This window comes from Xyrauchen texanus, chromosome 30 (assembly GCF_025860055.1).
Source record: "Xyrauchen texanus isolate HMW12.3.18 chromosome 30, RBS_HiC_50CHRs, whole genome shotgun sequence".
Lineage (NCBI taxonomy): Eukaryota > Metazoa > Chordata > Actinopteri > Cypriniformes > Catostomidae > Xyrauchen > Xyrauchen texanus.
The window spans coordinates 36799247-36817508 of record NC_068305.1 but is presented as its reverse complement, the minus strand read 5'-3'; the positions used below and the strand labels follow the sequence as shown (position 1 = coordinate 36817508).

At 36.5% G+C, this 18262-nt stretch overlaps 1 protein-coding gene across 1 annotated transcript in view; it reads right to left on the bottom strand.

Annotated features, from left to right (window-relative positions):
- LOC127624218 (sphingosine-1-phosphate transporter MFSD2B-like) overlaps positions 1-18262 on the bottom strand; it is a 34631-nt gene that overhangs the window by 15432 nt on the left and 937 nt on the right. The window contains exons 3-5 of the mRNA XM_052098940.1: positions 9130-9255; positions 8433-8557; positions 3356-3479 (exon numbers count right to left, since the gene is read on the bottom strand). Of these exons, the coding sequence (XP_051954900.1) occupies positions 3356-3479; positions 8433-8557; positions 9130-9255 (375 nt within the window). The remainder of the gene's footprint in view (positions 1-3355; positions 3480-8432; positions 8558-9129; positions 9256-18262) is intronic.

Sequence of the window (18262 nt, the reverse complement as noted above, 5' to 3'; positions counted from 1 at the left end):
TGCATCCAAGTCGCTAAGTGTCAGTGTAAGACTAAGATGACACAAAGACTAAAGTTACTGAGTGCACCTTTAAACATAAAATACATCTCACAATTATGGGACATTTGAAACTTTATTGGAATGTAGTTTATGACTCACTCTCTCTCTCTCTCTCTCTCTCTCTCTCTCACACACACACACACACACACACACACACACACACACACACACACACACACACACACACACACACACATGTTGGTGCAGCTTTCATTATGAGGACTTTCCATAGACATAATGATTTTTATACTGTATGAACTATAGAGTCTATTCATAAACCTAACCCTCACAAAAAACTTTTTCAAGAAAACATAGTTTGGTATGTTTTTTAAGTGATTTGAATTATGGAGACACTAAAAATGTCCTCATACATTTATAGCATAATACCCTTGTAATTACCAAATTACAAGGGTATTATGAACCTAAAAAAAGTCCTTGTAAAACACATAAACATGCCCACACACACACACACACACACACACACACACACACACTCTTTTTTTAAGTATTATTTACAAACTTTACATTTGGCCGTCCAGCTATATGACCCACGTTCCACAAATGCCTGTTTTTCCTATCCTATATGTATCACTTTATATAAAAAATTAAATAAAACTAAATGTAATGAAAAACTAAAACTAAACTATCAAATATTTAAAAAACTAAAACTAACAAATAACTAACAAACAAAACAAAAACTAAACTAAGTTGGAGCAAAAAAGTTCAAACTAAATAGAAATAAAAACTAAATTAACTATTATAACCTTGCCTTAATTGTGAATTTATTTCTTGTAGTTTATATCTTACAATTTCAAGTTTATATCTTGTAAAGATTTCTTTTGTGACTATATTTCACAATGATGAATTTATTTCTCAAAACTTCCACTTTATTTCTCTCAATTGTGACTTTATATCTTACAACTGCCACTTAATATCTTGTCGTTGCGACTTAATATCTCACAATTTCAACTATGGGTACGTTTACATGACAACGATGTATTACAAATGGAAGCATTTTTCCTTTGCGTATTTTAAAAGTCTTGCGTACAAACCAGGGGCGGAGCCAGTTTTTCAAAGGGGTGGCCAGGCAGGGGCAAGCGATCAGTCTGTGGTGGCACAGAAATGTTCGGGCAGCATTTTTATATCGTCGGAATGTGTGTGGGGTTGAGTGGATATACAATGACACCCGGGACGGAGAGGTGCGGAGACCTTGGTGTGCGCACATTTTAAGTTTGTACATTTGTACAGAGATGATTTCACCTCTAAAGAACTAAATTGTGCCAAAAAAATGACCAAAAAAATGACTAATACAGCAATTGCAAGTGGAGTGGCCAATGGGGTGGCCAGACTTTGGTCCATGGCCACCACTGGCCACCCCCTAGCTCCACCACTGGTACAGATGACAACGTTGTCAAAACGATCCACGTTCACACGGATCCACGAAAACGACTAAAAACGCTGTATTATGCATTCCAGGCCAGTAGTTGGCGATGTCACTTTGTAAAGAAACACTACGCACCTGCGGACATAAGCATTCTTCCACAGAGCGGTGAATACAAACAATGAAGATGGTGAAAGCATCGAGCAATTTTGTCTGGACGGACGATGAGGTTGTTTTATTACTAAAACTACTTTTCTGGAGAAGCGTCAATAAACTCAAAATCTTAAGAAGCACAAATACAGTCCTGTAGTCCGCCATTGTAGTTTTGAATGCCTTGCGCGGTGATTTGAAGAAGTTTTTGTATGTTTACACAGAGACGATAACGGCATCGTTTTCAAAAACTTGCACATTGAAACTTGTTTTTGTTTTCAGGCCCCAAAATGCTGTTGTTGTGTACACGAACAACCAAAACGCATAAAACGTTTTCATTTTTTATTTTAGTTGTCGTGTAAATGGTCCCTATATTTCACACTATTGTGACTCCTCGTAATTGCACCTTTATATCTCACAATTGTGACTATTTCTCACAATGTAAAGTTTATTTCTCGTAATTGAGAGAATTTAACTTTTAATTGTTACAATTGCCACTTTGTTTCTCATAATAATGACTTCTCTCATTTGAGGCCTTATTTCTCGTAACTGCGACTTTATTTCATACAATTTCCACTTTATTTCTCGTAATTGCAACTCTAAATCTCATAATTGCGACTACATATCTCAAAATGTACACTTTTTTTCTTGTAATTGTGACTTTATATTTCAGATTTAAAACTTTATTTCTCCAAATTGTGACTTATCTCACAATTGCAACTTTTATTTCTCGCAATTGCAACTTTATTTAAAATAATTGTGAGTTTATATCTTGCAATTGGAATTCACACTTTATTTCTCATAATTACGACTTCTTTCAACTGAGGCTTTATTTCTCATAACTGCGATTTTATACAGTATCTTGCAATTGGGACTTTATTTCTCATAAATGCGACTTTATATGTCATAATTACTATCTAAGCTATAAGTCAGAATTACTTTTTTTTTTTCTTCCATGGCAGGATCACCGTACAATCATGTACACTGCTACAATCAGTACACACACTTTCTCTGATACAAGAAGCAGCTGGTGATTCTCAGCCTTGTACTAATAAGACAATGGAGAGCGCTAAATGAGGAAACCAGCAGTTATCCTCTCTGGTGGTTTCTGCCAGGTTCCACCATGTATTTATCAAGTAACTAGACTGACTTTTCTTTACAGTGTAGGATGCTGTGGTCAGAGCGGCTTCTCCACTCCAGCACATGTTGGCAGGTTTTTAACAGAGGACAGTATGGAGAGGTCTGCGCCAAACCATAGTAACAAAGGACAGCAACACAAATAAATCATGGAAAACTCCATGCTATAGATAACCACGGCAACTTTAGTCATCGGGCGCCTTTACGTCTGTTTACTTTAAAACTCAGGGTTGCTGTGGAGTACCGAAGGGGGTTTGTGGTGGATTGAAACATGTGGCATATAGAAATATATATTCATATAAATAAATAGGATTTAATTTTAATCTGAGTCTATAAACGTTTATAACACTTGCTTGAAAGCATTACAGGTGAAAGTTGTCTCACTGTTTCAGAAATGTACTGTGGTGCAGTTCACTTAAGAGATTAATTCATTCAAGTACAGTGGGGGATCGTGAAACCATAATACATTGCAAAGGCAAAAATCCAGGCAGCATTATATTTTAAAAAATCCGTTAAAAGGCATCAGCGACTACATGATGTATGGAGTTGTAAATGTGGTTTCTGGGTAATGTGATACCCAGTATGTAGCATTACATGGATTTAGAACTTTAAAAACATCAAAGCAAATAAAGTGTGCTGGATACGTACTGTGATGAGCGTTTGGTAGAGACAGTAGAACCCCAGATACCAGATGAACCTCCCGTTGGTAAAAGGTGGAACAAACCATAAGTAGAAATATGAGACCACTATAAATGGAGTGCAGCCCACCATCCTACAGGATGAAAGAACAGATGTAATTCTCATCTATATCCAGAGATCAAGTGATTTGAAACTAACAGTATTACAGCTAACATGTTTATAATATTATATACAGTATTGAAGCACCTTTAAGTACAAATTATATATGAACATGGAAATCATTCAGTACTATGGTAAATGGGTAGTTCACATGAAATACTTTTGGCAATTTGACATGTCCTGTAATGCGAAACTCCATCTAATACTGTACTATTTTAAAAAGTATTTTACTCATTCATTTATAATGCTTGTGAATGTAGCTTAAACAAATGCATATTAATTGAGAGACTATCTGGAATATATTAGACAATTTTCTTAAGTGAAGGAAAGGTGATCAAAACAGTGAAACACTTAAAGGAATTAAAGTAGAGACCTGTTACAGGTCCTAATATATACATTTCAACTTTGTAGATTAATTTACATTTGAATCTAAAAACTTGATTAAAAAAGGTCATTCATGTTAACTACCAATATTTCAAAGTACCATGATATTACCATCTGACACCACCACTTTACTGTTTATGCTTTTTGTAAAGGAAATGCTGGCAAGTATTGTATATAGCACACAGTTGTGACGTTAAAGGGATAGTTCACCCAAAAATAAAAAAGGTTTTGCCATCAACCTCATGCTCAACCTGGCTTTCTTATTTCTGCTGAACACAAATGAAGATTTTTAGAAAAATCTCACAACTCTGTAGGTCCAAACAATGCAAATGAATGGTGACCAAAATTTTGAAGCTTCAAAAAGCACATAAAGTTAGCATGACAATAATCCATAAACCTCCAGTGGTTAAATCCATGTTTTCAGAAGTGATCCAATCGGTTTTGAGTGAGAACAGACCAAAATTGAACATGATCATGATTTCAAGCTCGATTACACTTCCTAAGGCTTGATGCATGTGCATAACGCTAGATGGTGCTAGGAAGAGCAATCAAGCTTGAAATCATGATCCGCAAGAAGACAACTGATGTCAAAATTTATAGTGAAAAAAAGTTACACTTTGGTCTGTTTAATCCAAAATCGATTGGATTGCTTTTGAAGACATTGATTAAACTGGAGTCATATGGATTACATTTATGCTGTTTTTATGTGCTCTTTGGATGTTCAAAGTTTTGGTCACCATTCATTTCCATTGTATGGACCTGTAGAGCTGTGATATTCTTCTAAAAATTATTTTCTAGCAGAAGAACATCATTCACATCTGCAATGGCATGAGCGTGACAAAATGATGTGAGAATTTGACTTTTTAGGTGAACTATTCCTTTAATTAACCAGATACATTAAAACTAGTAGATTCATGCAGCTTTATAGAACTTTTTATTTAATAAACATTCACTATTTGATATTGCAACATTGTCTATTCATCTAATAAGAGTGAAATAGATCATTTGAATATGATAGTCAGTACAAAACATTTAAAAAATCATAGACTAAGCTATATTTTGGGGGGATTATTTCTGGCCAAAGTTGCTTGAAAGACAGAAAGCAAGACATCTGGTCAGTGGAACCAAACAGACGGAACATTGCCTTCGCTATAGCTATCCTGTGACTCTATCTCACATTTCAGCTTCTGTATTAATCAATACAACCTAAAAAGAGCAACTTGAGGATCTTCTTAAAGCTACAGTGCACATTTATTTTAGATTTGATTTAGGATGCAACCATAGACTGAAGGAATTATTAACTCCACCACAGGATCGCAAGGCCACCAAACCACATTCTTTATACAGCAAGGTTGTCTTGATGAAGCAGATCTCAACTGGGAGAAATACTGCTGCATTTCACTCTTTTCAGGATGTGGGGGAATGTGTTGGCCATATATAATTCATACTGATACAAGGCTTTCATTCCATTATGGGAGAGGCAGCTGGAGGCATGAGCACATGAAACTGAAATATGCCTCTTTTAATCCACAGTGGGTTATTTATGCTGAAATAAACCATCAGCTCATGGCCATTGAGCCTGGTTTTAAAAGGAGTTATTTTACACTTTTGCATTACCGTGAAGTCCCCTTATAATGTCATATACATAAAAAACTGTTGATGTGCTGTGATGTAGTTTTTATAACTGCTTTACACAAAAAGAGATGTTAGGCAGAATGTCAGCCTCAGTCATCATTCACTTTCATTGTATGGGAAACAAAAATCATAAAACAGAATGGTGACTACGGCTAACATTCTGTCTTTTGAGTTCTACAGAAGAAAGTCATGCAGTTTAAATGACATGAAAGTGAGTAAATGATGAAAGACTTTTCTTTTTCTTTTTTTTTGTGAACTATCCCTTTAATATGGGATAGGAAAAAGTATTTTAACATTGAAAAAAAATCACACACTTCACCTTTAAGCCAGGAGCAAGGCTTGTACCACGTTAAGCCACCGTTAAATTCTGCATTCAGGTTCTTGGCCTTCATCCCAAATACATGACATTACAGGTCAACTCTAGAATGTTTACAATTGTTTGGCCAGGTCTTTCCTCAGCTGATTTACACTGGACACACTGACCTCTCTGCCACTGCAGGTTACTTTCACAGAGAAAAAACAACTGCATGCAAACAACCCGACACAGAGAACAGGGAGGACCAGAGAGTGGCCAATTCTGGCACAGTCCAGATGCCACAATTGCCGTGTGGAGCAACCCCTGTGTGCCTACTGATTGTTTGGCCACACAAAGGAGGCACAGTGCAGGTAAGGGAGGGGGCAGAGAGGTTAATGTGAATCAAAAGAGCCGAAAGGTCTGTAAGGTGCAGAATGAGGTTAGATGACCTGACGTTTTTATCTTAGTCAAGTAACTTTAGGGAACTGATGTACAGATATACCGTACATACCGTGGGGTCCAAAGGTCTTAGATCACTATAGTGAAAATGCTTCTATTTGCATATGCATTGTCTTTTAAATGTAATACAACTTTATCGGATTATCGGTAAATTCATAATTGCTCACACAACAAAAATACAAATATATTAAAATAATGAATAGAAAAGAAAACATTATATTACATTAATAATAAAAAGAAAACAGTTTATGAGTTTTCTAGAAAAATTACATATTCAATTATCTGATTATTTATATTATCAATATAATAATTTGAGTGAAAAAGTGAAAATATAAAATGCATTTTAAAAGAAAAAAAAACAAATCTTCCAAATTTCAATGTCGTCAAACATTTTTGGACTCCATCATACACACAATTACACAAAAAATGTTAAATAAAAAGATCATTCAAACTGTAACCCGACACACACACACACACACACACACACACAAGTAGAGACAGACACAATGTCGGTGAGAACTGCTTTATTGAACAAAGCGGTCAACAGTGCAAAACAGGGCAAATCCAGTGTAGAGTCGTCAACGAGAGAGCGTAGGGTCAAAAGCCGGGGTAATCTGAATAACAATAACAAGTGGGAACGAAGACAGGGGAACGAGTTGGCAAGCTAAGAGGTGACGAGTAGGGGCAAAACTAGACGGGACTAGCAGGGGCAAAACTAGACGGGACTAGCACGCTCGCGGAGTGCATGTGTGCGTGCTCGTGGACGCGGAGATGGGGCAGAGGAGCGGGGTTCGTGACACAAACATGTAATAATAAAAATGATGTTATGTTTTGTTACGTTATGTTATTATTATATTAAATGAAATAGTTTTTAATTATTCCTCGAGAAATCATATTCCTCACAATCACTTTGAAAAAGACTTTATATTTTTTCGGTGGAATTACTAGTTTCAAAAATCCTAAAACCTTTGGTTTATTTTTATGTTTAAAATTTATTTTATGCGGTCCCAGACTTTTGGATTATGTACACACAATTAATCATAAAAAAACTAAATGAATATATAATTAAGATATTTAATACCTTATATTATATTACATCATATAATCCTCACAAAAACGTTTTTGCAACAGACTTTATATGTTTTGGTGGTATTACATCATTTCTTAATTACGTCAATGAAAGAGATTTCAGATTTAAGCAACTGCTAAGTTTTAGGAACTGGACAGAGCTTCTGAAAATTAATCAGCGGTTTCAAAGGTAGTGACAAACAAACAAAAAGGAAACAGTGTGCTAAAAATATCACTAATTACGTAACTGTAAACAAAAGAAATGTCAAAAAGAAATTTCAAGAGTCCTTCCTGATAAAAAAAAAAAGAAATGAAAAAAAGATAACGCTTAAACCAGCCTAATGTGTTATGCTGGTGTTAGTCGTCCGGTCTCCACTGGGCAGGCTTATCTGGTATGATGTTTTCTAGAAGGGTTTTGGTTATCCTTGTCAGCTGGTCAGGCAGAGAAACCAGCAAAGGCCAGCTAACTATTTTAGGCTGGTGTAAGCAGTTTTTACAGCAGGGTTTTGGCACAATAACTGGATAACATGCTGATGAGTGAAATAGTGGAATTTCCTCATTGTAGAGGGAATGTTGTAGAATCTGTAAATCTAAATGTTGTCTTTGTGTTGGCAGAGCTTTGGAATAATAAACATTGAGACACACCAGAAGGCCCGCATGGGCATGGCAGAGATGTTCCGCAGTGATGCTCAGAAATCCCCTTCCTGCCAGATACTATGGTGTCACATCTAGTCCAATGAGGACTTCCTGTCAGACACTCAATCTTGGGCAAGTCCTCACTTAAATCCCTTGAGAAGCCCATATGGGAATGCTACAAGCTTTTAGAAGTCATTTAACAGTAGGAACATTTATTGACCAGTTTGTGAACCTGCTTAGATGTAATTACTATGTGTGAGTGTTATTGTGGACAAACTAGTGGCAAAAGAGCATTAGTAAATGAATATTCTTGTCTTTTTCAACAGAAAGCAAAACCTGGAAGTGTATTTGAGTGACATTTCTTTAGTGATAGCAAAACTTTTCCATACACTAGCTGAAGGGAATTCAGTCTGACTGAATTTTGACTGAAAAAGAGAATACGTCACTCACCATGGCATGAGTCGTCCAATCTTTGTCCATTTGCTCTTAGTAATGAAGAATCCAACAATGGGGTCAGTGACTGCACCCCAAGCCTTACCGATGAACAACACCATGGAAGCTTGAAAAGGGCTAATCTGTTGGGAAAAGAGAAAGTTGCCAACTACATTAAAGGGATGGTTCACCTCAAAGTAAAAACTCTGTCATTATTTACTCACCCTCATGTTCTTCCAAACCCGTATGACATTTATTCCACCGTGGAACACATATTAGGCATAAAGTAACTTCGGCCATCATTCACTTTCATTGTATGGAGAATACAATGCAATAAAATGCATTGAAAGTAAATAGTGACTGAGGCTATCATTGTGCCTATCATCTCCTTTTGTGTTACAGAGGGAAAAAAACAGATCATACGGATTTGGAACAACATTAGACTGAGTAAATAATGACCGTTTTTTGGGTTAACTATCCTTTTAATAATACAAAATCCCAAACTAATCCTCAGTGGCTATTCAGCATTTAGAAAGTTTCTTTTGAAAGTTAGAAGACTAGAAGTACAAGATTTCTTGAAAATGCATGACCTGTTTTAGTTCATTAATCAAATAGCTGATCGAGGGTGTTCTTCTATGATTAATAATATCTACTAAGATCATATCCTCTGGCATTATGTGACTAAATATTTTATTATAGCACAATGAGATCTCACCTGCGCAATGTCGAGAAGATATATCTGAAGAAAGAATGCGGTTGCACTCCCAGCGACCTGATTTGGAGCTCCTCCGATCGCAAAACATAGTTTGCTACATACGGTGAGTTTCTGATCCAGATGAGTCTGGAAAAAGATTTGGGGTCAGAATATAAGATTCAACACTGTTCATTGAGATATAATAATGACCAGACAGAATCTGGTGACTTTTCTGCACTGAATTTGGGGGACGTTTGTGGAATTCTGATCAATGGATTTAAACATGGTAAAATGTGTTCTACGCTCTTGATTGGTAGCTGACACAAACAGCAGTTTCCTGAAAATGTGAGAGTTGTATTTTTTTATTCAGTCTAATATATCTTGAATTGTTGCAGTTAGTGAGTGCTTGATTAAGGTTGCAAGAACTTCCCCAGGCTGAGTTATTTTTATTGTTCTTCAATGATAATTCTGGGTGAAAATCAAGGCATATGACTTTGTGCTCAAAGTTCATAGTTTCTTCTAAAAGCATGTGGGTGGTGAAGGGACCATGACCTTAGAGTAAAATGTAATCTAGATGCACCCACTGCAGTGAGTGAGGGGAGATTTGACCACATGTTGAATGGTTTGAGGCACCTTAGGTTCTTAAGGGAATATTCCAGGTTCAATACAAGTTCATCTTAATGGACAACATTTGTGGCATAATGTTGATTACCACAAAAATACATTTTGACTGGCTCCTCCTTTTCTTTAAAAAAAGTACAAATCTGGGGCACTTATGGAAGTGAATGGGGCCAATCCGTAAATGCCAAAATACTCACTGTTTCAAAAGGATAGCCACAATACGTAAACTATTTGCCTGTAAACATGATTTTAGTGTGATATTAAACTTTTCTGTGTAAAGTTATATCCAATTTTACAACTTCGTTTCCATGATGAAAATGTAACGTAATGCTGTAAACCCTAAAACCTGAAAACGACTGAAAAAACAACAATTTGAACAAATTTACAGCTTTACAGCTCAAATAATACATGCCATTTTTATAGTAGAATTAATTTAAATGCTTTAATACTATTATAAGCTTCATATTTCTGCTTTGAAACCCTCCAAAAATTGGCCCCATTCACTTCCATTGTAAGTGCCTCAGTGTAACCTCAACCTTTTTTTTAAGAAAGTAGGAATGAAGGGGCCTGGGTAGCTCAGCGAGTATTGACTCTGACTACCACACCTGGAGTCACGAGTTCGAATCCAGGGTGTGCTGAGTGACTCCAGAAGGGTCTCCTAAGCAACCAAATCGGCTCGGTTGCTAGGGAAGGTAGTCACATGGGGTAACCTCCTCGTGGTCGCTATAATGTGTGGTTCTCGCTCTCGGTGGGGCGCATGGTGAGTTGTGCGTGGGTGCAATGGAGAACAGCGTGAAGCCTCTACATGTCTCTGCGGTAATGCGCTCAACAATAAGATTGATAAGATGCGCGGATTGACGGTCTCAGACGTGGAGCCAACTGAGATTCGTCCTCCGCCACCCCGATGGAGGCGATTCACTACACCACCACGAGGACTTAGAGCGCATTGGGAATTGGGCATTCCAAATTAGGGAGAAAGGGGGAGAAAAAAAGAAAGGAGGAATTAGTCGAAATTCATTTTATTTGCTATCAACATTATGCCACAAATGCTGTCGATTGGGTTTAACTTGTATTGACGCCAGAATATTCCTTTAAGGTTTTTATAGGTTCATCTCTATGGAGTTAATTATAGAGTTTGTTATATAGTTCCTAGGCAAATAAAATGCAAATATGTTATTAATAATTTATTGATGCTATATTTAAGCAATAAGGGTTCTAGGTTCTAAGTTAATTATTATAGGTTCTGCAGATCAGCATAGTGGTTTGTGGGTTCTCGAAAGGTGCACTCAGTCATTTTTACCCTCAATTGTTTTACTTTTAAAGAAATGAATAGTAATTTTGAGACTTATGCATAAAATCATCACCACTCATGTGAGATGAAGAGTTCAGTCATATCAGTAACCTTATAAAAACAATTTTATTCTAAATGAAGCAGGGAGACCTCATGGGGGCTGCCTTGATATCATCACATGACCAGTCGAAAAAGACTCTCTTAATCTCAGTAACTGCCCTGTTATTGGACACTTTCATTCATGGATTCAATTAATAATGTAGGTACCTGAAAAGTGCCCATTATACAAAGGTGGCATAGTTTGTTTCTGGGAGGCAGTAGATGCCAGGAACAATGGATGGCACCTTTCTCCCATTGCCTTGATGCCTACTGTGTTTGAATGATGCAACATCCAAGCCACTAGGTGTCAGTGTGAGCCAATGTAAGCCACTTCAACATACTTCAAAAAATGACTGAGTGAACCTTTAAAGCGCTACACAGATGTTTTTTTAAGAACTAGAAAAAATGTATTTGAAATTTGAGAGCTATAGCACAGATTTTCAGTGAATAACAACTTTAATTTCAGTCTGTTCCTTACAAAATGCTATTGTATGCCATCAGAACACTTATAATACAGAGCATAAGTCATCAAGTCGACAACATTCATTGTCAGGATTCTGCCCTGACAGTCCTGTTGTTTTTGTTCTGTGTTTTTGGTTAACCTGTCTCTGTCTGGGCACATGGTTTGTTGTTGTTGCGTGCCATGTGCTCCTCCCTCACTTTTGCTCCCCGGCCACACCCACTTGTTGGCCCTTGATTGTCTTGTTAGGTTAACCTGTTCCCCTTTACCCTTTTGTGAATATACACTTGTTTCATTTGTTATTGTTTGTATTGTCTTCTGATATTACCTGACTTTACAATTCGGTCACACTATTATCCACAGGATCCACACACAACTCACCACGCGCACCACCGAGCGACCAGGCTAATTGGTTGCTTAGGAAGCCTGACTGGAATCACTCAGTATGCCCTGGATTCGAACTTGCGACTCCAGGTGTGGTAGTCAGCATCTTTACTTGCTGAGCTATCCAGCCCCCCAGCACATTTATCATTATTAAAGATTTGTCACTTTCCCAGCCTTGCTACTGAGTAATTTCTTCCTAGATCCTTGACATTGATGATAATGTTATGGTGCTTTTTGATATTTTAGGAGCTAAACTCCCCCAGTCCCCATTCACTTTCAATAAACGGAGAATAGCTTTCCATGAATGAATGAAAGAAAGAAAGAAAGAAAGACAGAAAGGAAGAAAGGAAGGTTTGGAGCAAACTGAGGATGAGAAGATGACAGAATATTCCATTTTGAGGGGAACTATAGCTTACAAGTGACACATGTGACTCAATGATGACACAATGGACACATTATGGGTGTAGCAAGTGACTTGTAATGAATAAAGAAAATATGTGTGCATGTGTGTGTTTTGAGTGGTTTGAGATGTAAAGCCTTTTGCACTTTAAAAAACATACTCACCCTTTGGAAAGCTCTGTGGATAAGGCAGAGTAAATGTGTGCTTTTGAGGGTGTGTATGTGTGTGTGCCCACATATGTGTGGTGTGGGAGTATAGAGGACGCAAGGGAGATCCTTTTAACACATTAAAGGGAAGTCTAACCACCGTTTGGCAAGCCATATTTTCATGAACTCTCCTCCAGAGATCTTGGAAACATTCTGATACACATTTGGGGTTGAAAATACTACTGAAATCTCGAACACTCCGCCTTCGAGTAGCAAACTCATTCATCCACTCAATCAAAGCCAGTGTTTGGCGTCTCCACGTCAACTTGCACTCTCGGTCCCCTCGCAAGAAAACCACCACAGAGGGCATGATCACTCTTCAAAAGACCCTATAATTAAGCCACTGATTTTCTCTCTGTCATTCTCAACTTTGCCAGGATGAAAAAAAAGATGAATGGCTTCTGAAATCACAATTAGGATGTTGCAATCGAATTATTCTGATAACCGAGGCAAGAAAATGAAAAGATTCATTTAGAGAGTATGCCCAAGTCAATTTACAGTCATCTAAATCTTGCTGCCTCTTTGAACTACAATTATTCCTCTAAAGAGGGAAAGTAAGAGGATTTGATACTACAGTCTAAAATGAACCAGGCATTTAGAGTGATTTCCCTTAAAGGCAAGCATCACTATTACTTATACTAAAGGTAAGAGATGTGAACTAACTTCTAATTCTAAATATTAGACTTGGTAACTCATTCTGCACCATTTGTCCAGCAGACATGAATGATATCTCAAATTCTGCGGCCTGTTGATAAAAGATGTACTAATAGTTTTCAAAGCATTTACGACATAGTATTTCTATCTGGGGGCTAATAAAACCAAAAAAGCAAACAAATAAAAAACATTCTCATAGACATACATTGAAAAATAGTCCCGGGTAATATCTAGTGACCATAATTTAACATAGACTATAGGGCTTGGGCTCTTTTGAAATGGGGCACACCCAGATCATCACCGATCCCCCACCTGGTCATCTGATGGTTAGACGGAGACCCGGAGATGCTTTCAAGCCACAGTGTCTCGCACCCACTTTGAAATTTGGTGGAGGATCGTGATGATCTGGGGGTGCTTCAGCGAGGCTGGAATCGGGAAGATTCATCTTTGTGAAGGACACATGAATCAAGCCACGTGCAAGACTATCCTGGAATAAAACTTGCATCCTTCTGCTCTGACAATGTTCCCCAACTCTGAGGATTGTTTTTCAAGCAGGACAATGTCCATGCCACACAGCCAGGTCAATCAAGGTGTGGATGGAGGACCACCGGATCAAGACCCTGTCATGACCAGCCCAATCTCCAGACCTGAACCCCATTGAAAACCTCTGGAATGTGATCAAGAGGAAGATGGATGCCACAAGCCATCAAACAAAGCCGAGCTGCTTGAATTTTTGCACCATGAGAGGCATAAGGTCACCCGTCCGCAGTGTGAAAGACTGGTAGAGAGCATGTCAAGACACATGAAAGCTGTATTGAAAATCCGGGTTATTCCACCAAATAGTGATTTCTGAACTAAGTTAAAACATTAGTATTGTGTTGTTTAAAAATTATTATGAACTTGTTTTCTTTACTTTATTTGAGGTCTGAAAACACTGCATCTTTTTTTTTATTTTGACCAGTTGTCATTTTCTGCAAATAAATGCTCTAAATTACAATACTTTTATTTGGAATTTGGGAGATATGTTGTCAGTACTATATAGAATAAAACAAAAATTTTAATTTTACTCAGACACATATTTATAAAAAGCAAATCCAGAGAAAATGATAATTTTGCAATGGTATCTTAATCTTTTCCAGAGCTATATATATATATATATATATATATATATATATATATATATATATATATATATATAAACACTGTATATCACTTATAGTGGGTCATCTGGGTATTTCTTGATTGAAAATGGAGGATTCTGACATAATACATTGGCATACTATTCTTGGCATACTGTATGGGATGTAGGAAAGTATGGATATTCGGATGGAGCGATACTCTGATATTGTAAATAATCAATAACAGCAATCCTCTGGATGGTATATATAAAACATGCTTTACCTGTATTTAGGGGAATCTCACAAAGAACGTCAAGAACATGTTCAGGTCACATTTCACCCCAAAATCCAAAGAGTGGAAAAACAACAGTACGTTCTACATTAAGAAAGTGAAGCCTACTTTAGGAGCATTCATTAATATTATTTTTGACAAATATGCATATTTTCCTTCTAAATTGTTCAGAAAAATCTCATTCTCATTCCTATTATGCAAAACAAAAGATATCATTTTTGAATGGTAAACTTTTATACATCGTGGTACTATTTGTTGCACTTTTTATATTGTGTGATATAGTACAGAAACCATCCTCTCTACACAAAATTATTTATTTATTTTACCAAGAAATTCTGAATACATTTAAGGCAATACAACAAACACTATGTAATACTTCACAATTTAAAGGGCTAGTTCACCCAAAAATGAAAATTCTCTCACTATTATTCAAGAAAGTCATACACATCTGGGATGGCATGAGGGTGAGTAAATGATGAGAGAATTGTCATATTTGGGTGAACTATTCCTTTAACTAATTTGTCTTTTTTTTTTGGTACATTAATGAGACTGATATATTTCACATTACAGTAATGAGAATCACATGGATAATGTGTTGAATTGTTTTTAAAATAATGTCACAATACAATAGACTTATATAAATAGACAAAATATAATATCTTATTTATTTCCTTTGATTTTGGGAGCAATATGCCACATTTGTGATATTCACCTAATAGAATTCAACATTTCCCCACTTCAGTTGCATTAAACCTATTTGTGCATAGACTATTGCTTCACAGTTGCAGCTCTAAGCAGATCTTAAAATTGTATGTTTGTGTGAGGATGAAACTGGATGACATAATAAGGGGTTTAAGGGTTTATAACCAGCGGGATTTGAAAACGCATTTTATCATTACACTTGCAAGGTCAAATTCACCCTGGACTTGCACCTCTAATCTGAATGTGATTGCTTTTTGTGCAGAGAGTGCGAAAAACAACATCACGCCCTCAAAACCTAAACTGGTCAGTGTGGAGACATTTCTTTCAGGATTGTTTAGGCAAATGTTCTGTGATGCATTCTTAAAGCAATATTCCAGGTTCAATACAAGCTAAGCTCAATCGACAGTATTTGTGTCATAATGTTGATTACCACAAACATGTATTTTGACTCATCCCTCCTTTCTTTAAAAAAGAAAAAAGCAAGAATCTAGGTTACAGTGAGTCACTTACAATGGAAGTGAATGGGGCCAATCTGTAATTCTGTCCTCTGTAATGCATAAAACTTTTTCTGTGTACAATGATATCCGTTTTACAATTTTACTTTGTTAGCCATGACGACGCATCACCACCGAATCCTCAAAGCGACCATAAAAAAAGGACAGTTTAAACAACTTTACAGCTCAAACAATACACAAGATTGAACCGAAGAATTGATTAAAGTGCTTTTATTCAATTATAAACTTCAAATTTCTGCCCATAAATCCTCCAAAAATGGGTCCCATTCACTTCCATTGTAAGTGGAATTGTAAACCCTCAACTGAGAGACTCCCTCTTTCTCTGTTCGTGACAGAATGTGTGTGAACAAGAGCTCCATTAGTGTATTTTCCATACATTATTGACACACAGCTACCATTTTCCCCTATTACTCAACCCGAGGGTCACCGCAGAAGAACAACACAGCACAGACCTGACTTTCATTTCACATGACGGCTCATCCCTGACATTTGTTTCCACAGCTGAAGGTCACCTTGTTTCCAGATCTAGTGGTACAACGTGTACAATATCTTGATTAAAATGTACATTTTTGATGGAATTAATTCATTTCTTGCAGTCTATTTACAGTGAGTTCCAGAAGAAACAGAGTAAGCCCTTTTTTACTATAAATTCTCCTTCCTGTCCAATAGGTGGCGATCTGAATGAAGAATGCGTATCGGCAAATACAAAAGAAGAAGAATGTGAAAGTGGAGACTCACATACTTCTTCTAGTAAAAAAGGACTTAAATATTGATATGTTTTTCACCACACCTATCATATCTCTTCAGAAGACATGGATTTAACCACTGGATTACTTTTATGAAGCCTTTACGTGCGTTTTGCACCTTCAAAGATCTGTCCACCGTTCACTTGCATTGTAATACAGAGCTGAGATATTCTTCTGAGATATTCTACAGAAGAAAGTAAGTCATACACATCTGGGATGCATAAGGGTGAGCCAATGATGAGAGAATGTGCATTTTTGGGTGAACAAACCCTTTAAAGCAAAAGAGGGTCATACCCAATACTAGAGATTTTGAAATTAATGGTAATTTTCCAATTCAACTTTTCACTCAAATTGTTATGAAGATGATATTTTTTTTAACTGGGGGGAAAAAGAAAACATTGGTAATGCCCTTTATGTTAATTTACATCAACTACATTATTTGTCAAAGAGCATGCAACCAACCTCTCAGTCTGAGTAACTGAATAATCTAGCAGTTCTAGAGAAAAACATTCATTCATATTCTATAGGGATTAAGCTTCTATGTGGAACACAAGATGATCAAAACAAATGGATCTGGGTATGAACAGCTTGTCATTTTGACAGTGAAAAGCTTTTCATACACAGTTGCTCTGATTCTTTCCCTTTTACTTTCAATGCTAATTCTTTCTATGTAAATCTGTCTATTTCTAACCCACTATCATTCTGTGGCATATCAAAGGAATGTAATTCTGACAAATAGGTGGGTTTGTTTAGTCAAATAACTGGTGCAAGCATTTCAACTCAAATGTGTTTTTGTAATATACAACTTAAAAATACAGTTTGTGTCTTTGCAACTATATACTTTTGGCTTTCACTTTTTGCCTATCATTGCAATGCCTAAACAGCCTTTGGGCATGTGTGTTTGAGAAGCATACATGCAAGCAAGCATTCCATATGCTAATTAAAACATGCCATTCCACATGCTTTCATATAGCTATACAGATGTAGAAAGGTTAAGAAAAGATTCATAAAAAAAAAAAAAGAAAAGAAAAACTGTACAACAAATATGTGTATATCAGCACCTGTCACCCCCAACTGAGTGTACATCAACAAAGTGTTAACTGAGAACACATTGTAAAAAGTTACACCAGGTAATTTAGGTGTTACCACATGAACTTAGGTTGTTTCACTTCCCCAAAAACAAATATTCTGCCATTATATACTCACCCTTGTGACGTTCCAAACCCATATAACTTTCTTATTTTAAACACATCCTTGCCACTGTTTTCCAAAAGACACTTTTATATATAATGAATATATATGAATATATAGCACACAATTAGCATAGACTAATTTTTATGATACTTTAAAAGTGCTTTTTTTTTTTTTTTTAATTCGCTTGACAGGCCCAGACTTCATTCATTTTCATTATATGGAAAAGAGCAGCTTGGACATTCTACTATAAATCCCTCTTTTTGTGTTCTGTGGAAGAAAGTAATTTGGATTTGGAACAACATGAGGATGAGTAAATTATGACAGAACTGTTATTTTTGGGTGAACTATTAAAACTATTTCTAAAACTAGTAAAAGGGGTATTTTGCTTTATTATCATCCAAACTAAAGACTGTTCAATTACAGAATTAAAAACATATTGCAATATACAGCAAAACTTCAAGGTACAGTAAAC